Here is a 25,797-nt window from a genome sequence, read left to right as displayed (position 1 = left end):
TTTTCAGCCAATTTTAATAGTCCTTGCCATTCCTTAATCTCTTCGTCCAAAATGATGATTAAGTCTACTAAATTATAAGAACATCAAGCTAGAGGTACTCCTAAACATAAAAGAAGGATCATGCCGTAAACGGTGAACCTCCGTAGAAATTAAGCCATTGAGCATAGGTCTCTAGCTCATGCTTTGAATAACCATCAACCTGTTGAAATGACTCTCAAACAAAAGACGAAAATAAGAAAATAGGGAGGTTGCAGAAATGAATGCCAAATTGATTATTAAAAATGAGACCTATGAAATGAAGAAAGTTATCAACTCAAATAACTCGGTGTCTAAGGCTTAAACAACCGAAGCTATAAGGACTTACAATACAACAAGCAAATATTCAAAGCATAAACTAATTTACTAAATTAGGACAGCCCTAAACACCCCCAAAACATTTTTTTTTTTAAAAAACAAAAAAAAAACTATGGCTAAAAGTGTGTTAAAAGTACACAAAAAGATAGACAAAAACAATGAGACACAAACTAGTAAACAAAGACAATGAGAGGTGGCCATGTAACGCCCCCAAATTATTACAGTAAAACCAACCCTTAAAGCAGAGGAATAATAGAAATAATGTGCGTTCATTCATCAGAGTTCTTTTATAAAAGTTAACACATGTGATATACATTCATAAATGTTCATCCTGAATGTACAGCATGTGTTGCAATGCTAAGAGAATTAAAACTAAACATATAGTCATATGCCCTATAGGCTTATATCTTTCCAAGTCATTGTTTGGTTACACAAAAGTGAGCCTTGCTCAATACAATTTAAGCCCTTAGCTGTACAAAAGAATATAACAAAATAAATAAGCTTTTGCTCCCAAAAGTCCCTACAAGCTATTGCCTTAGCGAAAGCATGTTACCAATACTTGAAAATGGTTTTCCCAAATAGGGTGAGCCAAAGCCCAGTAAGAACAATCTAACACAATATATGAAATTTAATAAAGATATAAGTATAATGTGCATATACAATGCTGGTAACAAAACATCTACATTTTATATAACCATAAAGCACAAAAGTTCACATTTCAATTCATTTTTCTTCATTTCATTTCAAATTCATTTATTCTTCTTAATTCATGAGTCAATTTCATTATCTTTCAACAACTCAACTGAGACTACAACACAGTGATTTTTCCAATTCAATACACTACACAAACACTTTAAATTTGCCATTTTACAAAAATTTTGTCCGTGGGATCGGCATCCATGTATATACACGATTTTGGGACTTTCACCCTAGATACTCCGACCAACTTAATTTCAATGAAGTCCATCCCCTATCTCCTCTCAAACTATGAAATACATCCCATTTCTCCTCCCAAACATTATGCATGTATAATGTATTTAAAAAAATAGTCATATTCAATGATAACCAACATTAGATTAGTTTCGATTTGCCTAATCCTCATGCATTTTCTACAACAATCATAGCTACCCTCCACCGAGAGCCCAATACAGATATTTCTAAACAGATATACAATCTTCACAATAGATAAATTATTCAAATTTCCATAGGTGAGAGGCAACACGTGCCCGATTCCACCATTTACATCAATAATCATCCAATAATTACCATTATCAATTTTAGTTATTTGTATAAAATAACAATTTGACCCATTTAGGCAAAACTCCATTTTCCCATATATCAACCCAAGTGTCAAAATTAACTATTTTAACACAATGTAATCTCATATTCAAATCCCATAGTCATTTATTTCACACTCAATTAGAAACTTCTCTTTTCATTTCACACCCAAACCCTGGGTATGTTCCAAATACTCTCAAATCCCACCATTGTTACACAACGACAAATAACTAAGCTAAAAATCATATGAAGGTATAGAAAATCCTTACCTCAAAGAGAGAAAACGAGCCAAACAAGAGTGAAACTTTAAAGATGTTGAAATCCAACTCTATTCGGATCAAAATGGAGATCTTGAGATGATCTACCTTTTTATCAAAGGGATTAGGGTGAAAAGATCACTAGAACTAGGTGAAAATGTAGAGAGCGCGAGAGAGAGTCTCAACTTTAGGTTTTAGGGAGAAAAGATCTGAAAAAAAGATATAAAAAGTCATTTTCGTGATCTAATATACGCACAGTCCGCTCGAGCGCAAGAGTTGACGCTCGAGTGTCAGACACGATGAGCTATTCCGCTCGAGCGCAAGAAGTGATGCTGGAGCGCCAAGACACAATGAAAAAGACGCTCACCACTCGAGCGCAAAAAGTGACGCTCGAGCGTAGAAAGCACACATCCAATAGTTTTGCAGACAACAGACTAACGCCACCCGCTCGAGCATAAAAATCACTCTTCCAATAGTTTTGCAAACCTGCAAAAATACTGAGAGTTTGTAAAGCTCGCTCGAGCACAAGAAGTGCCGCTCAAGCGAAGGACCAAAATTCTGGGCAACACAAGATTTGAAAAACAAACGACCAACCTGCCTAAACGCAACCACAATAACCCAAATGCAAATTTCAAAGAGACACAAGGAATGCAAGAGGTAAGCAACAATATGAAAGCATTAAGCTCAAGTCCAAGATACCACAAGAGTCAGGTCAAAACCGGGATCGCTATAGGCCAACCCCTCCACTTTTTGAGACCTTAGACCATGTTTTTCAGCCCTTTTTAACCTCTAAAAATCAATTTGAGAACTAAAGAAAATAATGTAAAAATAAGGGCTTGAGCAATGAAATAAGGTGTAAGAGAAGGTGTTAACCCTCTCTACCCTTTGGTAGCTATCCAAACCCAAGTTTAAACACTGAAAAAGGACTCAAGACAACACAAAAAACACAAGAAGTAGCTAACAAGAAATTAAAAAAAAAAAAAAAAAAAAGAAGTAAGAGAGAATGTGGTAAGCTTATACCTCTAAAAAAAAAAAAAAAAAAAATCTCAAAAAAAAAAAGCAAGCTCTTGTTTGTAACACAAACTTGGTTCAAGCACACTCTCAAGCTTGAATTATGATGCACAAGCCTCAACCAAGGCTCTAAGGTTATGATCTAAGGTAGTATATGGTGTATGGATATTAGTCAAGAGAGATAGGTTTGCTCAAAGGTAACTTGTATAGGAAGAATAAGCTCTCTCTTGTGTGTATAGGCTCTTTAGAAATTGTTCAATCCTCAAAACAAAGGTATAACCTCGTTTTTATAGAATTTGAGCAAAAAATGTCAAAAATATCTTCAAAAAACAGATAGTTAGCGGGCTCTCGCCCAAAACAGTGTTTATCGCTAGCAAGGCAAGGCCGGGCCCAAATAGCCACGGCCGGCCGACTGACTCATAATGGGGGACAGTCGAGCCCTAATGTGCTGCCATATTCCCCTGTTTCAAACTCAGTGTAAGGTGGCACAATGTTCAAAAATGAACCTCTAAGGTAAGAATAAGGCAAGTAGACAGGTTCTGGGATTATTTCGGGACTCGACATTGGATTCCTTTGCCGAGAACTCGAATTACACAATGCAGTTTTCATCATTGAGTGCGCTGGACCAAGCGCCTAAGCTTTACGGGTAGTCAAAAATGAGGTGTCTACAAATCTATTTTGTCTTTATTAACTATTTTAGCAAAAAAAGTCTCTAACCCAGTTTGCCAAACACCCCTAAGTGAAGAGGGATTTATGAATAAGAGTTTGTTTGGTATCATCTCTCCTACTTTTTTATATATTTTTTTGTAAAAAATAAAAGATACACTTATTTAAATAATCATAAACAATCCTTAAATATTTATTTCTTTTTAAAGAGAGAAGCACCCTAATATTTTGTGATTTTGAGTTGTTTGAGAAGTTTGTTAAAAATTGATTTTTTTGATTTTTTTAGCCAAATTCCTAATAGCAATTCTGTTTTGTTTTTTGTTTTTTTATTTATTTATTTGTGCCAATTAAAATAAAAATTGTTGAAATAAGCCATCCAACGGCCTGAATCCTCCTCCACATTCTGGAATCAGAAACCCGACGCGGGGGGGGGGGGGGGGGGGGAGTGAGAAGAGAGAGATGTCGAACTTTCCAATGGACTTGATCGTCGACATTCTCTCACGTTTGCCGGTGAAACCTCTTCTACGTTTGAGGTGCGTTTCTAAACCCTGGTGTTCTCTTATCGATGATCCTGATTTCATCAAATTGCATCTAAATCGATCAATCAATACCAAATCCCATGTCAATCTCATACTCAACGATTGCTCTCTCTCTTCCGTAAACTTCGATTCACTGGATAATGCCACCAAACTAAAACCCCCATTGAAATGGACCGACTTTGGAATAGAGGTTTTGGGTTCTTGTAATGGGTTAATCTGTTTGTATAATGGTGAAGAAGATGTCTGTATTTGGAACCCATCCACTCGAAAACACCGAAAACTATCCGTCAATAATCCCTATAAATCCCCCTTCTTTTTTACTAGTTACCAGAACATAATTTACGGATTTGGGTATGATTTTGTTACTGATGATTATAAACTTATGAGGACTACTCAGTTTCAGGGTAAAAATTGGGACTTATTTGAATCTGAAGTTAGGGTTTACAGTTTGAAGTCGAATTCATGGCGAAGAATTCAAGATTTCCCTTATTATCTATGGCATAGTTTTCAGCATGGCGTGTTTGTCGGTGGTGCTTTACATTGGGTTGTGAGTCGAAACTACGTGTCAGATAGTGTTAATTTTTTGGTGGCTGCATTTGATCTTACAAATGAGGAGTATCGATTAGTACCACAGCCGGAGTTTTCTGATGAGGATTTTTATATTTGTGTAGGGGAGTTGGATGGGTGTCTATGCATATTCTGCAATTATGACCAAGTCCGGTTTGATGTGTGGGTAATGAAGGATTATGGAGTGAAAGAATCGTGGAGTAAATTGTTTTCAATTGCAAAACCACAAGGGATTAGGTTGTTTGATTCTGTGACTCCTGTAGCTTATTCGAAGAGTGGTGGTGAGGTCCTATTGGTGCAAGACAACGATAATCTTATTTGGTTTGATCTTGAACATAAAACAGTTAAGAATATCAACATTCATGGTCTTCCAAAATTATTTGTAACAAATATGTGTGTCGAAAGCCTTGTTCCACTCAAGGGAGAAGGTGAAACAAGGGAAGAAGCCGAACGAACAAGAGAACAAGAAGAAGAACCAAAAGCAGAATAGGAAAAAGAGGTAAATGCGTTCTTCGTTGCTTTAGTCTTTCATAGTAGTGCCAATGTTGTAGACACAATTGTGATCTTGTTATAATAGAATTGAATACCTATCTTATATTTTGACATTTGGTTAGCTTCAATTTTTGTGTGTGAAATGATCAGACTACTTATGTGTTAATGTGATTGGCAGGTTGGGTCTTATAATGTTATCAACATATCAGGAGTGCAAGAACTTTGTTATCTGTTTCCTTACACACTTTGATATAATTACATAAGATAGTCTTTTAACTATTAACGTAATTTTAAAGTGAAGTTAGAAAAAAATTATATTATTGTCTAATAACTTGTAGTGAGATGCAATAATTTGTCGATATATTTTTTTGAAGAATAATGCTTGGGACCCCCTTTTGGGGGTCACCCCTCATCCCCTTTGCCACGTGGCGGGTGGTGATTGGAGGAGCAGGAAAAAAAAGAAAAAGAAAAAGAAAAAGTAACCAATGAGAGAAAGAGGGGTTAAAGGGGTGGGGGAAAAGGGGGATGAATCATTGTTGTTTTTTGAAATATATATATATATATATATATATATATTATTTTTTACCTTGGAATGTACTGGAATTTTGCTGGTTCATTAAGTCAACTACTAAAGCCCACCCTAACTCTATGTGAATCCATTATGTGAATCAGTAGGGGGCTGAAATAAGTGGGTGAATGGATGAATCAATCATATAAGTAATTTATCATCAATTTTAAGTCAATAGGGTTGTGGGGATTAGAGGACTATCTCAAAGAGCCGTGCTACCGACCTCCAGTGGGGCGACCCCACTGACAACCCCCAGTGAGGTGTCGCCTCCCTATTGGCTGAAAACAAAAAAAATAAAAATAAAAATAATAATTTTTTTTTTTGCACCAATCACACGCAACCCCAGTACCCCCACTGGGGGTCGGAGGCTTTTTCCCTATCTCAAACTCTTGTGGATCAAGAAGAGTATATAATGTATCTGTCTCGCAGAATCACAAGGGGTAAAAGTTGTTGGTACTGATTATACCGGTGACATGTTGCTAACTCAGAGCACGTTTGCACGCCAGTACAATCTCATTCCTTGTTGCCATGAGAATAGGACTGCGAGCACGAGGACAATTAGGATTGGTGGGCTGCCTCCATGGATTGATTTTCATGGTGCGAAAAACATCAATTTTAGGATTGCCAATCATGCGGAAAGCTTGGTGCCTGTAGCACATATAGATGTGCAGTTTGGGGATTTTGTTGTTCATGATGCTTGATTTTATTTTATTTTATTTTTTTGTTACATGGATTAAAATTAATGAGAAATATATATAAATGAATATGAAAATTTGGTTTGCTTGTGCAGCTCAAGTTTTATTTTTGGCAATATGTCCCAAAATTTTTTATGATGATATATTTGTGAATTGAGTTTTATTTTTAAATATTTTGGTGTATAAATCCCCAACAGACTTTTCCTTTCATGGCATGAAAAAACTTATAGGATTAAGTGATAGAATTTAAAAGAAAAGTGATAGAATTACTAATGTGATGATATTAAGTTGAACAAATACTAATTTTTATTTGTTTTTTGATAATTCAATATAATGGTGTATGGAATTTGCTTTGTGTGTGTGTGTGTGTGTGTGTGTGTGTGTGTGTGTGTGTGTGTGTGTGTGTGTGTGTGTGTTTTTACCGTTTTATATCTTATTTTCATTTTTAATGAATTTTCTTAAGTTTTCAAAAAGCTTTAAGCTTGTAACGAATTGGAAATTTTTTTTTTTTTAATGAAAAAAAAAAGCCTCTAAAAAAAAGTCTGAGAAAGAATAAAAATAAGCAAAAAATAGTGTATTTTTTGTTTTGACTAATTAATAGTAGACTCTTTTTTTTTGGCTTTTTTGTTGGTTTTTTTTTTTTTTTTTTTTTTTTTTTGAATGTTTCAAAAAAAAAAATTTACTTTCTAGATGGACAAGTAAAAAATTTTGATATAATTTACTAAAAAAATTTTATTTTTAAATTTGTCCACACAAACTTGACAAGTCAAAAAAAAATTTTATACAATTTTGTAAAGAAATTACTAAAAAATATTTTTCTAAAATAGCTTTCTTTTCATTTCGTTTGGAAAGAAGGGTTGAGTTGGATTGGGTTTGGGGATATTTTAGTTACAAAAAGATAAAATAAATTTTTTAGTCCAATAAGATAAAATATCACATTCAATCCATAATTATTACATTTTTTCTTTTACAAAAAGTTAAAAAAGTCAAAAAAATTCTTCTCAAATGAAATTTTTTAGTCCCAGACTGGGGTTGTTTGGGATATTCTAAATAATGCACTTTTGACTTTTTATGAAATATAGATTGGGTTTAAAGTGATGTGGTAGAGAAGTGATATGACTTAAATAAGATAATGTGACTTAAATAGGATAATGACTTTTTAACTTTTTTAAGAGATGTCAAACCTAACCTAAAATAATCAAAAAAATTTAAAAAAAAAATTTAAATAAATAATTTAATATTTTATATACATATGAGATTCACATTCATGTAAGACTTTTATGTTGTGTTTGATTGGAAGATTTGAGAAGCGATTTGGAAAAAAAATTTAAAAAAAAATAGGTGAAATGTGAATAAAATATACTTAATTTGACACATCTTTTTCCTTTTCCTTTCCAAATCTCTTTCTAAATTCTCCAATCAAACACAGCGTTAGTCATTTATTTGGTAAAAAAATTTAGGACTTATTTTTTTTTATTTTCATCAAAATTTCTCAATGAACTTTTAAAATGGTTTTCATTTATATATAATCACACCCAAAAAAAAAAAAGGGTAATGCAATAACTACTTTTAATTTTTTTTAATTTGGTTGAATCTACCCAAATTTTTTTTTTTTTTTTTTTTGCATATATAACTACTAAAAGGGTAAATTTCACTGTTAGATCTTCTAATTTGAATAAAATTTTAAGTAATTTTTGCATATGTTAAGATTCTTTCTAGTTTTAGATTAAAAAATGTGGTCATTTGGGAACCGAAATAAAAAAATTACGTTTTCAGCAGCTTCCAAAATAGGAATGGCAATTAAAACCCGGCCCGACGGGGACCCGATCCCCCAACCCCGATTAGAATGAGTTTTCCTTGAAAATTATCCCCATAGGGCCGGGAATGGTATTGAAAATTAAATCTCCGACAGTTTTCGAGCCGGGGACGGGGATAGGTTTCCCGGTCCCATCCCGAATTATCCTCGAAAAATTCCCCGAATATTCCCCATATATATATATATATATATTTGACAGTGCCTCTCAGAATATTCAATTATGTTTATATATATATATATAAATATACGCTCAGAATATTCCCTGAGTGTATATTTTTTTGATAGGCCCATATATATATAATCAATTATGTTTCGTAGCTAGAAGCAATAGTGGCCCGAATGGCTCGACTACCAAAACGGCGTCGTTTTGGTAGTGTCTTTTTTTTTTTTTTAATGTTTTGTCTCTGAACAGACTGAAGGAAATAGAAGGAAGAGAAAGACAGAAGAAGAGAAGGAGAAGACAGATTTTTGATTTGGATTTGATTTGGCTCTCTCTCTGTCTCTCTCTCTCTTTTCTTCACTCCAAAAGCCTCCTCCTTCTCCGACACCCACAATCCGGATCACCATTGGAGTCCATGACGAGCTCCTTCTGTTCCCCATCTGTTTTGGGTTTGATTGATCTTGTTTGATTTGGTTTGTGACTGATTGGTTTTGATTTTTGATTTTTTGAGTTTGACTGATTTGGGTTTGATTTCTTTTTCAGATTTTTGGGTTTGCTTTGTTAGCTTTCTCGGATTTGGGTTTGACAAATTGAATACAAAAAAAATAGAGATTGATGAAGAAATTGAGATAGGCAGTTACCAAAAACATCAGAAATGAGAAGGATTACAAGCTTGAAATCTTGGGGACCAGTGACATAGGTCTTAAGCCCTCCAATCTCTTGGAGATTTCCTGATCCACATATTGAGCTCAGGCTTGGTGGGTTCTCAAAGCACTATGAGGTTGCCATTTCCAACTCTACACAACCCACAACAGCACCACTTGTATACAATATATATATATATATATAGGCATATCTGCAGAAGATTTGGACAACAGGAAGAGGACATTGGTGGAGAAAGACAGTGAAGATTTGTAGAGGAAGAATAAGAAGAGAAGAAATCGAGGAATGAGAGAAAGGGAGAGAGAGGTTGAGAAGTGAAAAGTCGGGCCACTCAAGCCACTAAAAATCGAGCTACGAAACATTATTGATATATAATATATGTTTAACAGTGCCTCTCTCACTCACATTCATATTCTCTCAGAGCCTCTCTCTCTCTCTCTCTCTCTGCGCAGCTGCTACTGTTCACGGCGTCAACAACGATCCCTCTTCTCCTCCCGCCGATCTCCTTCCTCCGCTGTCTTCGGTCGATCTCCCTCCTCCCATCATTGTCACCGCTGATCTCCTCTCCATCACCGCTGATCGTCAGAGTTCTGCGGCTCATCTCCTCTCCATCATCGCTGATCTCCTTTCCATCACCGCCGATTTCCTCAGATCTGTTGAATATATATGTTGTTAGAGTTCTGTTATTGAATTTTTCGAGGAATATTGCTCATATTTTTTATTTTTTATGTTGTTGAATATTTATTTTTATTTGGTGATGATGTTGTTTTTAGTGAATATATATGCTCAGATCTGTTTTTTGTTGATATATATGTTGTTGTTGTTGTTTTTTATTATTATTATTATTATTTATTTTGGCCGAGGAATTTTGGGGTTGGGGAAATCTAATCTCCGTTAGGGGGTGGGGGCGAGGGCGGTGACAAGCTCCCCGTCGGGGATCAGGGCCGGGGACGGAGAAATTTCTACCATCGGGGATTGAGGAAGGGGAGTGCGATCCTTGGCCCTGGCCCGCCCGTTGCCATTCCTATTCCAAAATGCAGCTTCTGCAGCAAAAAATGCCAAATACCATTTGGGAAGTGACCAAAACGCAAGGTGTGAAATTACATACACTACCCTCCATGCACTACCTTCCAAGTAAATTTCTTAATTTGAGTGGAGATATTTTGGTCATTTTATCATAATGTGACATCATAAATATATATTAACCAAAAGAGTAAAAAAAATAACTTTTTACTAACTTCCCAAATCATTTTCAAAAAAATAAAAAAACTTGATTAAAAACCAAAAAATAACTTTTAACCATCTTTTCAAAACACCCCCAATGTATAAAAGAGATTATTAGTGGTTGATTATACAATATAGGACAAAAAAATTATCTTAAATATTTTAATAAATGACCCCATCATTAAATTCAAAAAATAAATCTAAGTTTTAAATTATAGTAACACACTACTTGTACATAAAAATGGCCTCTTTTGAGAATGGTTTAAAGGTTGTTTCTCAACTTTTAACTCATTTTAAATTGTATTATATCTCACATTTTTTACACATTTAAAAAAAAAATCAAAAAAACTAACTTTTAACATCTTTTCAAAACACTCTAATGGGGTATTTTGAAAATATGATTAAAAGTTGACTTTTTAACTTTTTTTTTTTTTTTTTTGTGAGAGAAAAAGTAAGTTAAAAGTTAAGAAATGATTTTTAGCCCATTTCCTAAAATAGGCCAATATCAATAAAAGCCAACCAGAACTTAACATGATTACTTTGAGAACATCTCCGGACTCTCAAGAACGTAACTTTTAAACTTTTAAATTGAATACATAGGCCTATTTTAGGTAGTAGATTAAAAGTCACTTCTCAACTTTTAATTCACTTCTCCTCTCATATAAAAAGTTAAAAATTTTAAAAAAAAATTAACTTTTAACCATCTTCTCAAAACACTCATAATTGTAACTTTTAAATTTTGTAAAAATAAATAAATAAATTGATGATCTGCATTCATTATTTCAACGTAACTTTTCATAATTCATCACATTTTAAAGCAATTTTCGTATATGTTAGGATTTTCTCTAGTTTAGATTTGGGTGTTTGTTTGGATAATTTGAGTTATTTATTTTATAAGGCTTTTTATTTTTTATCAAATTTTTAAAAAATTAAATTAATTTGATAATTATATTTATCACACAACAAAAAAAATAGTCTATTTTTAAAATATACATTTGCCATCTAATTTTTTAATCAAATATTATAAATTAAATAAATTATAATTATCAACTTGAAAATAATTTTTTTACATAGATAATATATACAAAGAATTAATAAAAATTAACAGTTAAGGTCATTAAAATAGAACGAATACACTAGTGAGATGGGGGGGGGGTTGTGGAATTTACAAATACACTAAAAAGTTTATAAATTTAATTATTAATATTTATAAAATTTTCAATTGATTTGTAGTTATTTTTTGTAGTACCCGTCCCCATCAGTAAAACTTTAAGACCATCTCTAATGTTCATCAAATCTATCATCAAATTTAAATTTGATCAAAAAAGTTATTTTTTGCTCCTTCAATGGTTCATCAAATTCATTATCAAATCTAAGATTTCACTTTTCTTTCAACAAACTAAGGACTTGTCAAATATGTATTTTTTTATCAAATTATTGTTCATCGACATTGGATTTTTATCACCAAATGTCTCCCCGAATGTCTCCGGATAACCACTTTAAAGTAAAATTTTGTGGAAAAACTACACTGGTTGGTCGACCGTCTAATCGACTGGTGGTTTGATAAAGTTACAAAACTTTTTGTTAAAGCACTTGATATGAAAGGAAGTTTTTAGTCAAATTTAATAAAAAAATTGATGCACCGTTAGAGATGCCTGAGAGTGTAAAAATGACTCACGGTCTGTAGGTGACTCGAAACCTGCCCGCGGCCCTAGATGAGCCCAGCCCGATTAGGTACGGACCTGAGCTCAAGCCCAGCCCAGGACCCTAGGTCCAGTCCTGTGCCATCATTTTGAAAATCGACCTACTAAAAGCCCACTAGAAGTCTGATCCGAGATTCTGTCTCTCCGAAACCTAGTGTCAATTTTGATAAAAAAATAAAATAAAATAAAAATATTCAAATGAGCCGTGCTGGGACCCCAGCACCCCTACTCCACATGGGAGGCTGTGAACCAAGGAAAAATTAAAAAAAAATCAACCAATCATGTGCCGTCACATCAGTTAGGGGTCTCTGGAGATCTTGAAAACTGGGGTGCAAATCATTTTTCTAATCAAATTTAACTCAAATCCAAGCCTAGGCCTCGGCCAAGACCCAAATATCCTTGAGTCTGCGCTTAATCTTTCTGACTCGTAGACCTGCCGGCCTAGCCAAAATTTTAGCTGAAGACTGTGAAGTCCGATATGGGTCGGGCGGATCGGGCCAAATTTACACCCGTGGAGATGCCCCAACCCTGCACATTCTGGAATCTGAAACCCTACCAACCGAAATTAGAGAGAGAGGAGAGAGAGAGAGAGAGAATGATGTCGAACCTTCCGATGACATTGATCGCCGACATTCTCTCGCGATTGGCGGTGAAACCTCTTCTACGTTTCGGGTGCGTTTCTAAACCCTGATGTGCTCTTATCGACGATCCTGATTTCATCAGATTGCATCTCAATCGATCAATCAAAACCAAATCCAATCTAAGTCTCATACTCAGAGATTGCTATATCTCTTCAGTAAATTTCAATTCACTCGATAATGTCATAGAACTTGACCACCCATTGAAGTGTCCCGAATTTGGAACAGAGGTTTTGGGTTCTTGTGATGGTTTAATCTGTTTGTATAATGGTGAAGAAGATGTCTGTATTTGGAACCCATCCACTCGAAATCACCGAAATCTACCCATCACTCCGATTGAATTCCCGGACTATTTCACCTTTTGCCAGTACATAATTTATGGATTTGGGTATGATTCGCTTACCGATGATTATAAGCTTGTGAGGATGATTCAGTTTTATGGTGATGATTGGGACTCATTTGATTCTGAAGTTAAGGTTTACAGTTTGAAGTCTAATTCATGGCGAAGGATTCAGGATTTCCCTTATTACTTGCGGTATAAACGAGGTTATGGCGTGCTTGTCGGTAGTGCTTTACATTGGGTTGTGAGTCGAAAGTATGAGTCTGATACTGCTAATTTGGTGGCTGCATTTGATCTTACAGATGAGAAGTATCGATTAGTGCCGCAGCCTGAGTTTTCTGACAAGGATTTTCATATGAATGTGGGGGAGTTAGATGGGTGTCTGTGCATACTATGCAATTATGTCCAAGTCTGCTTTGATATGTGAGTGATGAACGATTATGGAGTGAAAGAATCGTGGACTAAATTGTTTTCGATTGCACAACCACAAGTGATTGGGTCGTTCGAATTTGTGACTCCTTTAGCTTATTCGAACAGTGGTAGGGAGGTCCTATTGGTGCAAGACAACAAGAAGCTTATTTGGTATGATCTTGAACATAAAAAAGTTAAGAATATCAAAATTCATGGTCTTCCGGAATATTTTGAAAAAGAGATATGTGTGGAAAGCCTTGTTCCACTAAAGGGTCGAGGTGAAACTAACAGAAAGAAGCAAAATGAACAAGACAACAAGAAGAAGAACCAAAAGGAGAATGGGAAGAAGAGGTAAATTACTATTAGGCATTGTTGCTATCTTCATTACTTTAGTCTTTCATAGCAGTTCCAATGCTGTAGTAATAGAATTGAATAGCTATCTTTTATTTTGACTACTGGATAGCTTCAATTTTTTTGTGTGAAATGACTACTAATGTGTTAATGTGATTCACAGGTTGGGTTACTTCTAGTGTTGTCAACAAAGCTGGAGTGCAAGAACTTTGCTATCTGTTTGCTTACATACTTTGATATTATTACATGAGATCGTTTTGTAACTATTAACTTAATTATAAAGTGAAGTTAGAAAAATATTATATTGTCCAATATAAACTGAAACAAGTGTAGTGAGTTGGAATATTTTGTCAATATATATTTTTGATATATGTATATTTTATTTTTTACCTTGGAATGCACTGGAATTATACTAGTTCATTAAGTAACTCCCAAAGCCCACCCTAACTATTTATGTGAATCCATTATGTGAATCAATAAAGGGGTCAAATTAGTGGGTAAATTAATGAATCAGTCATATAATTAATTCATCACCAATTTTGCTGAATGGTTCTTTTTAAAATTTTGGCTCTCTCTGACTGTCTTGTGTGGTCAATGGGTCTCTCAATGCCTTTCAAGGCTTTTAAGGTTTTTTTTTTTTTTTCCCATTTTTCTTCTCTCTTTCCCCACATTTTATTGTGTTGGACCCTTGTGCTCTCAACCCCAAACTTTCAATGGATAAAGATTTTCTTCTCTTTCTATAGAAGACTTTATATTTTCAGCTTTAACTTTAGCAGTGTGTTTCTACTTGCCAAACGAATCGTTTAAAGGTATTCATTAAGAGGCTTGAAAATTTTAGTGGTTTGGGCACTTTGTGTTGTTGGGTAACTTAACTTATGTAAATTGAGTTGTTGACTTCTTGTTGGTTGAAATTTGAGAGTTCCACTTTCCTTACATACTTTGTTAAGAATGGTTGTTATGACAAATGAAAATAAGTAGTCTAGTGAACTTTATGGGACCATGGTTTGGCGTAGAACATAGACTATGGTCTGATTGAAATGATAAATTACTTAATTGATAAGTTTGGAATGTGTGATGAATTCATGAATTCCAAATTGTATTACTTGTAGCCTCATATATATATATATATATATATATATATATATATCTGTCCATTGACCTTTGACTTCCTAGGTCACACCATAAATTTTAATATCCTATTCAAGGTTCTGAAAAGTAGTTGCGGTCGCAGTAACGGTGGCGGTGACGCGGTTGCGGTTGCGGTTGCGAGGTGTAAAGGCCGTAATGTAACGGTTGCAGTTACCGAAATCGTGAATTTTTTTATTTTTCGCACAATTTGAAAAAAATTTACCGATACGTATATTTTTTTTCCATGATAATATTTATTGGGTTAAAAATAAATATTGATCAATTTTTGTAAATTTTTAAGTATGATCCAATATATTTCATATTTTTAAATCTCTATAAACTGAGTTTTTTACATTTTATTTTAATAATTAATGACTTTATATTTTACAAAAAATCAATCACTAACTATTATATATAAGATAAATAATGACAAAAGTAAGAGAATAAATAAGAGAATAAATATATATATATATATATACATATTTTAACCAAACCAAATACATAATAACCACTTATTATTATTATTATTATTATTATTATTATTTCAAACATATAGATAGACACACACAAACAAAATGATTTAGTGATAGCAACTGAATAGAATAGCATAGGTCTTATAGTTTCAACAAATCAATAACATGTTTTTCATCTTTCCTCTTCTCTCTCTCTATCTCTTACTTCTCTATTTTCTCTCTTTATCTTCCCTCTTCTCTGTATCCTTCTTCCTCAATTTTCAGCTTTTTTTTGTATGTTTTTTCGAAAAAAAACAGTTTGGAACCATTACGTAACGGTGTGTAACAGGTCGTTACGGATGTTACGGCATCGTTACGACCGCTATGGCAGTCGCTACGGCCGACACACTTGTGAATCTCAATCACACTGCAAAAGCGGCCGTAACGGGTGGCGGTAACCGCCAAAATCATTACGTAACGGTTGCGGCCGCTTTTAAAAACATTGATCCTATTACAATAGAAGAATTATAGATTTGAAGTATTTGAAACTACAATAAATTACACTCTCTCCAACATATAAGTTTGCATAGAATACTTGTGCAATTTGTTATTTACCTTGGCAGTACTAACTTTTTCTTTTTTATTGTGTGTGTATGTGAGTGTGTGTACTTACCCTTATTAAAATATCTTACCTCAAATTTTCATTTTGTTTCTTGTAGAGATGGTTTTTTGTCACAAGGTTTCAAACTGGTGCTTTAGGCTAGTGGAAGACGAATCGAAAATGGAGCAAGAAGGTAGATTGATAGGTAAATTGGGCATGTCACAAAGTTCTGACAATCAAAGTAACAAGATTAGTGAATGTTTCCTTTTAACATTTTCGATGTACCTTTTTTTTGTGAAGAAATACAGTAGTCAACTTTTGTAGTGAAATGATGGTTGCTATGGCTTTTATGGTTTCTAGTTTGTATGATGGTGTGGTACATATTGTTTAGAAAGTGAGTTTACAGGGTTTTTAAACTCCCGTTGATGGTAAGTTGTAATCAGTTTTATCTTATTCTGCAATTTGAGTATATATGCCTTCTTTTATAATCACTTGATCCATTCAAGCTCATATCACAATTTTTTGTTTATTTATTTAGTTTTTATTATTATTATTATTTTTTTTTTTTGGAGGAATGATAAGCTCGTGTCACTACTGGGCTAGTAAATGGGTAACTGTCCAAAGGTAATGAAACAAAGAAATAAGAATAATATTATATGTATCAATTAATGTACACACTAGTGTACTACCAGATGATGTGACATCATTTGTATGGTTTTGAGTATTTGTAACTTATTTAATAAATATGATCAATAATAATATCATAATACTAGTTGGTACATTAGTATGTATACTAATTTATGCATGGAGCACTACCGAAGAACCAATCATCAACAAACAGAAGCAACCCAATGGAAAGCTTTTATTTTACCTAGCCTTGGAGAGAGGAATTTATGCAAAGAGTTCTACTAATGGACAGGGATGTGGACTACTGCTGTAACTGTTGTGCCGCAATTTGGGGGTTATTATAGGTTTATTTTTTATGATCTTAACCGTTCATTTGTAGGGTTCGTTGAGTACTTTATGTCTACCAAAAATTATGTTTATCGGATATCAATAACTATATGATCGTATTGCATATTCTTTATGCTATTTTTCAAAAGAGATACTTATTGTTTTTTTTTTTTGTGATAAATGTAATTCAATCATATAGTTATTAATATCCGTTTAATATGATTTTTGGTAAACATGAAGTACTCGATAAATCATACAAAATGAACGATTTAGATCAAAAAATAAACTCATAATAAGCCTCAAATTGAGGCACAATAGTTACTGCTCTGGATTTTTCACACCAGCGAAATGAACATGTTTAATGATGTGTGTAATCTGGTTGCCAAGAGTAAATAAAAAATTCATTAAAAAATTTTATATAACAATGTGGCTTTATTAGTTTTTTTAATTTTAAATAAAACATTCATGAAGATGAGTTTATTTATAAAAATAATATTATGACATCATTCTTGTAGAGTTTTTTTGTATAAATTTTATATAAGAATAAATTTTTTTTTATTAATTATATGATTAATAAAATGATATTTTCATCTCTTTTTAGGGGAATTTTTTTTTTGGTCCCTGGTATTAAGACTTTACAGTATAAAGGACACTCGATATTTTCATAATGTCTAAGGTCCCTCAAGTTGATCCAGAGAAAATTGGTCCAAAAAAAATTGATCCAAAGAAAATTTGTCCAGAGAAAATTGGTCCAGAGAAAATTCCTCAATATTTTCATAATTTCTTCACCTGTTTGAATTTGCAACGTTACCACCATGGGTTTGTTTACATGGTCCAAAGAAATTGTTTGGTTTAGATTGAATTTTCTTTGGTCTGAACTGAATTTTCTCTGGGTTGGTCCAGAGAAATTCTCTGGTTTGGTTGGTCTGAATTTTCTCTAGGTTGTTGGACTGAAATTTGAGAAGCTAATGCATACTTACCTTGATTGAATTACCCATGAGATTTGTGATGATTTGCCGAAATCTACCCGGATCTCCATAATATTGAAATTCTTGAATTGGGAAAATTCAGTTTAAAAACCAAAGAATTTCTCTGGACCAACCCAGAGAAAATTCAGTTTAAAAACCAGAGAATTTCTCTGGTTTCAACCCAGAGAAAATTCAGTTAAAAAACCAAAGAATTTCTTTGGTTTCAACCCAGAGAAAATTCAGTATTATTATTCTTACTTTATGTTCGGGAACTTGAGAGCGTCTGATGTGGCAGACCTATGCAGAATAGATGGGATTTCTCCACTGTCATCCCCAATTTGAATCTCAAATCAACGATTCTCAACTGATGCGACTCAACTGGTGTGAAGATAATTAATCAATTAAGCAGTTTGAGGACAAGAGGAGGTGAAACTGTCTGTTGATCTGGAACAGAATTGTATGAGAAAATGGAGGAGGCTCCACTTTCACGGAGTTTGATATCTAAGAAACCACGGTGCATTAACAAAACGAGGAAGATAAGAGGATAAAGGAGAGAAGTGAGAAAACTCATCTAATGCGTTCGGACTATGAACTGTTGTGCATTAGGATCCCAAAAGAATGCAACTGTGCTATCTGATATTTGGGTCTTGATTACAGGGTTAGAATAAAGGTTTTGACGGTGATCAAGATGAACATCTCAAAGCTACTCACATGATGTTAATTAATATAATCTTTTGAATCTCAAATCGACAATTCTCAACTGGTGTGATTGTTAGTCGCTGGAAGTAATCACCGGTGAGTTTGAGAGCGGATGAGTAGGAGAGAAAGGATTGTTTTTCCGATCATCTTCATTTTCTCTCTCTAGACAGATTTGGGTTTCTCTCTCTGTATGTATATATGTATGTAGATGTCTGTGTGTAGTGAATTCACTATGTGTGCGTGTTTGATCATAGTAATGAGTGAGAGTAGACAAAAGGTTCTCTGTGATAGATGGGAGGGACCTTAGACATCAAAAAATAATTTTGTGGGTCTCTTTCCTTACAAAAAATGGGAGATGGACCCTAGACTAATTTTCCCCTCGACTAATTTTCCCCTCTTTTATGTTTTTATACTATTGGTTTGAATTATGATCTCTTTAATCTTATTAAAAGAAAAGTGAACGTAATCCTATCAAATCTGTAAACTTTAATTTACTCAAAAAGGAAGAAAATATATCTCTCAGGTATCATGTCAACAATAGAATAATAGAGAGATATAATAGAGAGATGTAACTTGTAAATTATTACTGAAATAACAAAGTATTTTAAACAAGAGAGCTTGACATTTCTTTTGTTTAGCTCAAGTGTGAACATTGACTTTGGCTCGAGTTATTTATTAGTAATTTCAAAATATTTGACGACTTGCCTTTTTTTAGATTAGAGTAGTTTTAAAATTATTGACATATGATTTTTTTTAAGTTATATTTAAAAAAAAAAAAAAAAGTGATTTAGAATTGAAATTGTATTTTCAACACATGACGTTCGTTTTACTTATAAAAGTATTTGAAACTATATTTTAAACACAATTTTAACTCAAAAATTATGTTAGGAAAACATGATTTCATAAACCTAGTATGAATTGAGAAAATAAATTGAAAATTACCAAATTTGATTTAGTTGAGCTGTTAAAACTTATTTTGTGAAATATTTTTGAAAAATACAAAGTAAGTGGATAAAAATAAACACCCAAAAAATATAATTTGAATTTTCAAAAAAAATTTCCACCTTAGAAAGAGAAATATTTTTTAAGGTTGTATTTAAAAAAAGTGATTTAAAGTTAAAATTGTATTTTCAAAACATCACCTTCATTTTACGGATAAAACTATTTGAAACTACATTTTAAACATGACTTTATATCAAAAATTATGTTAGGAAAACATGATTTCATAAACGTAATATGAATTTAGAAAATAAATTGAAAATCACCAAATTCTATTTAGGACTCGTTTAGGAACATGCTAATTTAGTAACTTTTTGATTATTTGGCTAAAATATGAGCTAAAAAAAACTAGTATGTTTGGGGGACTTTTTGGCTTTTTACGAAAAAGTGTGCAAAAAGTAGAGAGAAAAGAGAATCTTTGACTTTTTGGTATGGGTTGTTGATTTTTTGGCTAATTTAATAACTTTTTGACTTTTTAGCTGAAAATGAGGGTTCCCAAACGAGGCCTTAGTTGAATTTGTAAAATATTTTTGAAAAATACGTGGATAAAAATAAAGAGAAATTTAGTTAAAACTCCTCTATTGGATCATTATTTAGTGAAAGCACAACTTAATTTATTTCGCTTCATAAATCCCCGCTATGTTTGGATTGAGTGATTTGGAGAGAAAAGAAAAGAAATTGAGAGATATGCATTTCTCTTATTTATTTAGATAATCTAAGTGGAGAGAAATGGAAAGAAATTAAGAGAAATGGAGAGAAACTCATTTCTCTAATAAACCTCATTTTGAATCTTTCCAAAAGTGGAGAGATTGGGAGAGAAAATAAACCACTATTTTCATAATATCAATTTTGTCCCTATAAAAATAAAAGAAACAAAATGATTGAAAATATAAAAAGGTTATTTTGGTAATATAATATAAAATAATTTCTTTTCTTTTCTTTTCTCTTAATGAAATCTAACCAAACAAGAATGAAAGAAATCATAATCATTTCTTTTCTTTTATTTCTTCCTTATCCAAACAAAAATGAGAGAAAACACAATCATTTCTTTTCTTTTCTTTTCTCTTATTACTTAAGTAATCTTTTCTTTGCTTTTCTCTCCTAGATTCCCAAACACAGTATTAGCGAGGAGGTGCATAATTGAGTAAAGACAAAATAAACATCTTTTTTTTTTTTTCTTGAACAAATTGCCAAAGTAACATGTCACTGTCAAACAAAATAGCATGCTACTATTTATATCAATTTTGATAGTAATAATTTTTTTTTTTTTTTTTTTGAGAATTTCATAGTCAACATAGATCTTGTATGATTGATCTTGAGGAGATGATTATAAAAATACTAATTTTACTAAAAATTAACATTTAGATCAAAAGTTATGTTGTTTTAAAGTTTAATATTTTGGTAATAGTGGTATGTGTTGGACTTTTCAATAATTTTTTTTTTGTGTTTGTCTTTAATGCATTAAAATTTTATTATGAAGGGGTTTTAACCAAATCTCCTAAAAATAAACACCCAAAAATATAATTTGAAAAAAAAATTCCACCTTAGAAAGAGAAATAATTTTCTTTTTTGGGTTTTTTATTCATTCCTAGAAAATATTTTGCTTTTTCTTTTTACATTTTTCACCAAATTATTTTTAAAAAAATTCATAAAACAAATTTTAAAACTCAAACACAAAAAGAATATATATATATATATATATATTTAAAAAATATTCTTTATTAAATTAATTTAAAAAAAAAAAAACTTTCATACAACAAATTTTAAAAGGTAAATAACAGTTTGATGCCTGCAATTTACTGGAAAAATACAAAATTCTCCTATAATTTCATTTGTAATACTTAAATTCTTTAAATTTTATATTACATTGTAATCCTTGACAAAATCATTTATTTCAACGGAGCGGGTGTTGCACAACTATCACGACCCCATTCCGCCCCTAGTAGAATGGTACCGTGATAGCCAGTAATCTGAGATTACCAAAGGCCAACTTACAAGGGTTCACACACAATCAGAGTATACATATGGGGCTTACATGTGCGGAAGCAATAAATTTCAATCTAATTAGTCTATAAGAGCTGTGCATAGATTAAATGAAATAACATACATCTTAACATGGTCTTATAGGGGTGAGCATGGTCCGGATTGGATCGGATTGGGGGTAAAACTAGGACCAATCCGTTATTTACGGTTCCTGAAAAATTGAAACCAATCCAATCCGTTTAAATCATGGAACCAATCCGAACCAATCCATTTAAACACGGATTGGATCGGTTTAGAACCACGGATTCACATAATTAAATAACAAAAATATATATATAACACTTTAATTTCATAAAAACATAAACAAAGCGCTATATTAGTTCCACAATACTGTTCTAGAATTTAAACAACCATAAGAAAATTGATTTCACCATAAGTATTTAAGTCATTACAAATTAAAACTAAAAACTAACAAACAAAAGTAATAAAAGAAGATATTATGCGGGTTTAGGTTTGAGTTTAGGTTTTATATGGAATAAGAGAAGATACTATGGGGAGCATGTATAATAAAAATATAGACTATTTGTATACGGTCCGGATCGGTTCCAATCCGGAACCGTGGGGTTCAATCCGGAACCAATCCGTGGACTACGGATTTTTAATTGTTCAATCCGGAACCGAACCACTGATTCAAAAAATCAATCCAAACCTATCGGATTGGACTGGACTGGATCGGATTACGGATTTCACGGATTCCTTACTCAGCCCTATGGTCTTACAGCTTAATTACAATAAGATAAGCACATAATACATCTTGATCAAAAGGCTTCTCAAGCCGACATATACAAAATAAATAAATTACAAAGCCAAGAAGCATAATCTTCAAGATGCTACAAAATATGAATCCAAAACATCTTGCAAATAATCATCTAGGCGTCACCGCCTTCTTGCTCGTCACCTACATATATGTATAAGGAGAGGGTGAGCTTGGATACTCAGTAAATGGTATAAGCAATAAAGGTTTAAATAAATGATATCCGAAATCTTTTCCAAAACAATACATATTGTAACTTTACAAATCAAAGGGATGAACCAAGTTCACCTATCAAATCTTTTAAAGCTTCTTGGATGTTAATAACATCTACATAATACCAAACGATGACATTCCGGACAAACAAACCCACGCGGAAAACTGTCAGTGGCAAAACAATGGTGCAGTTGCATTATAGTCTCCTGGCACTAAGGATTTTCAAAACAAGGGTGCAGTTGCATTATAGTCCCCTGGCACTAAGGACTTTCAAAACAAGGGTGCAGTCGCATTATAGTCCTCTGACACTAAGGACTTTCCCAGAATGTCATCAAAACAAATATAATACGTGATACAAAACTAGGGACAATCATTCATGCTTGATCAAATACTTTTCCAAAACGAAGCAAAGCTTTATCAAAACTTTATAACATAGCTTTATTAAAAATACCACTCACATAGCTCTTTAGACGTCGAGGTTAAAGCAAGGGTCTAAGTCCTATAAACATATGGCAAAGTCTACTGAATGCACTTCGAAACAAGCCTTACATGAATGCAAATGATCCCGGCATTTCCTTCAAGACTAGGTCAAGTCAAAGCAAAACATGCTGAAAGTTAAAATACTATTTTTCATCTCGGGGAAAACATGCTGTGTACCAACCAGGTCTTTACCGAGGTCCCACACCTCTTGGCCGAGGTGTGGTCACCAAGGCTTCGGGGAACGGTTGACTGCCGAGGTGCTCATGCAAGATAAACTAATAGTGCAAATGATCATGCAAGGTAGGCCAAGGTGAAATACGATGCTTGGCCTAAGTGTGAGATCTAGGCAAAACTGGTCTCGGTGACTAAGGATGGCAATTTGAACCCGGCCCGATGGGGACCCGACCCCCCGTCCCCGATAAGAATGGTTTTTTCCCGAAAAATACCCCCGACGGGCCGGGGATGGTATTAAAAAATAAATCCCCGGTGACATTCGGGCCGAGGACAGTGATATATATTTCATCCCCGGCCCGCCCCGGCCCCGCCCCCCACCCCGGTCAACCCCCCGATTTATATATATTATATATATGTTACACTCTCTATCTCACACTCTCTATTATATTTATATATTATATTATATTATATATATTTCAACCCCTGTTGAATAACTCAGCAGTAGCTCTATCTCTCTCACTCACACTCTCTCTCTTCTCTTCTCTTCACACAGACACACACGCAGGAGCCTCCTCCAAGCCACCACCTCCTCCTCCTCCTCCAGGCCACTACAGCCTCCTCCTCCGTCGCCACGGCAGATCTAATGGAGTGTAGCACATCGTCGATCTCCACCGCCGATCTCCACCGCCGCCCTCCTCTGTCGATATCCTCCTCCGCCGCCCTCATCAGCTCAGATCTGTAAGATCTGTTATTCTTTTTTTTATTTGTTATTAATTTTTTGATCTGATGATCTGTAATTTTTTTTTTATCTGTTGATGATCTGTAATTTTTTTTTTTTTGATCTGTTATTTTTTTTGTTAATCTATGTTGATGATGTTGAATGTTGAAACAGAGTTGATGGTGTTGAATGTTGAAACAGATCTGTTTTTTTTTTATGATCTGTTATTCTTTTTTCTTTTTTTTTTATCTGTTGATGGTGTTGAATGTTGAAACAGAGTTGGATTGGGGACTTTTCGGGGTCGGGGAAACCCGATCCCCGTTGGGGACGGGGATGGGGACTGTGACAGGTTCCTCGTTGGGGATCGGGGCCGGGGACGGGGAAGTTTTGGCCATCGGGGATCGGGGACGGGGAGGGTGGTCCCCGGCCCCGCCCCACCCCGTTGCCATTCCTATCGGTGACCACACCTAGGGAAAGGTGAAGTTTGGAAATCTGGGTTTCCTTCATTGAAGATCATGAAGAACATGAACATGAAGAACATAAAGAACATGAATGCTAAAATCATAACTTGTTTATTCAAAATCTGAAATTTCATGAGATGAGTTCGAAAACATGGACCTGGGTACCCATACTTGAAGATCTTATGAAAACAAACACAAAAATATAGATCTTGATACAAACTTTCAGATCAAAACATGGTTTTATATTTAAGAACACAAGAACATCATTTTCTCTTTCTAAAACAACTTTAAACCAATGCATGGCTCATGAATCATGCTAGATCATGCAATGCGATCGAATAAACATAAAAATTAACAAGAGTAAATCAAGAATTTAACCTCAACACTCGGATCAAACGGTTTAGACTCTAAGGATCAAGCTTGGAAATCTACTTCTCTCTCAAGAACTCATCTACCTCTCTTCCTAGAGCTTCTCTCTCTACCATGCAAAAGATATGACAAAATGATATGCTTTCTCTACTGCCAGCAGACTTAACCCTCTGCTGGGACACATGGCACCACCGGATTGGGTTTCCTCAAAAAGATGACTGAATGACAAGACAAGAGCATGATAAAGTGTGTATAACAAGTAAGGTGACAAGGGCACTCTGGTAAGGCGAGGATCTCGGGTTATAACATCGGCTCCAGTAAAAGGGGTCTCAATGAACTCGGCTAGGAAGGATAACACTTGGCCTAGCTGTGCCACACCTCGACCTAGATGTGCCACACCTCGGTCTAGGTCATTCCAGTCCAGGAACAAGATCACTTAGGTGAAAGGATAACATCTCGGCCTAGATAATACACATCTCGGCCTTAGTGATGAACACCTCAGCCTAGATAATGACATCTCGGCTAATATGCCAGGGTGAAGGTGGAGGTCAACCAAAGTGGTTCCAAGATGGTCCTAGGTGTATGAGGTTCAAAGGTGTAACCTAAGCTTAAGATGACATCAGCTACACACACAAAGCAAGAAACAAAACATGCAAGTAACACTTAGACAAAACGAATCAAGGTCTGAAGATGCAAACTTAATAAGACAAATTCATGTGAATGCATGCGAGCATGACTAAGATAAAGTAAGGGTTGTTACATCAAAACCATCTCACTTTCCTTCCAACCAAACATTATCATCTATCTTTCTCCCTCCATGGCACCAAATACATCAACCCAGCAGCAACTCCGTATATTCTGCTTCCCCTTCATGTCACCATGCCACCAAATCCCCATGCTAGACCTAGCCAAGCTCAATCCTCACCACTCCTCTCAACCTCTCTTGCTTCCACTCCTCCATCCACCACCACTCACTACCTCCCTACATCAACCTCCCCATCCTCCACTTCCCCACCACCACCATCACTACCAAAAACCTCGAATAATCTTC

General features: G+C 34.1%; 1 protein-coding gene and 1 pseudogene across 2 annotated transcripts; both read left to right on the top strand.

Annotated features, from left to right (window-relative positions):
• Nucleotides 1–3,965: 3,965 nt before the first annotated feature.
• On the top strand, nt 3,966–5,401 carry LOC114308724 (F-box protein CPR1). Its single transcript, XM_028254389.2, has 2 exons — nt 3,966–5,171; nt 5,343–5,401. The coding sequence occupies exon 1, from the start codon at nt 4,026–4,028 to the stop codon at nt 5,160–5,162; it is 1,137 nt and encodes a 378-aa protein (XP_028110190.2). The 5' UTR covers nt 3,966–4,025; the 3' UTR covers nt 5,163–5,171; nt 5,343–5,401.
• A 7,283-nt stretch (nt 5,402–12,684) lies between these two features.
• Nucleotides 12,685–16,200, top strand: LOC114308736 (F-box protein CPR1-like; annotated as a pseudogene). Its single transcript, XR_014340857.1, has 2 exons — nt 12,685–13,733; nt 16,033–16,200. The product of XR_014340857.1 is annotated as an F-box protein CPR1-like (transcript).
• Nucleotides 16,201–25,797: the final 9,597 nt, after the last annotated feature.

Source organism: Camellia sinensis, chromosome 9 (genome assembly GCF_055761805.1).
Source record: "Camellia sinensis isolate YWXY chromosome 9, ASM5576180v1, whole genome shotgun sequence".
Lineage (NCBI taxonomy): Eukaryota > Viridiplantae > Streptophyta > Magnoliopsida > Ericales > Theaceae > Camellia > Camellia sinensis.
The sequence above is the reverse complement of the archived record's forward strand: the minus strand, read 5'-3'. Positions and strand labels throughout refer to the sequence as shown.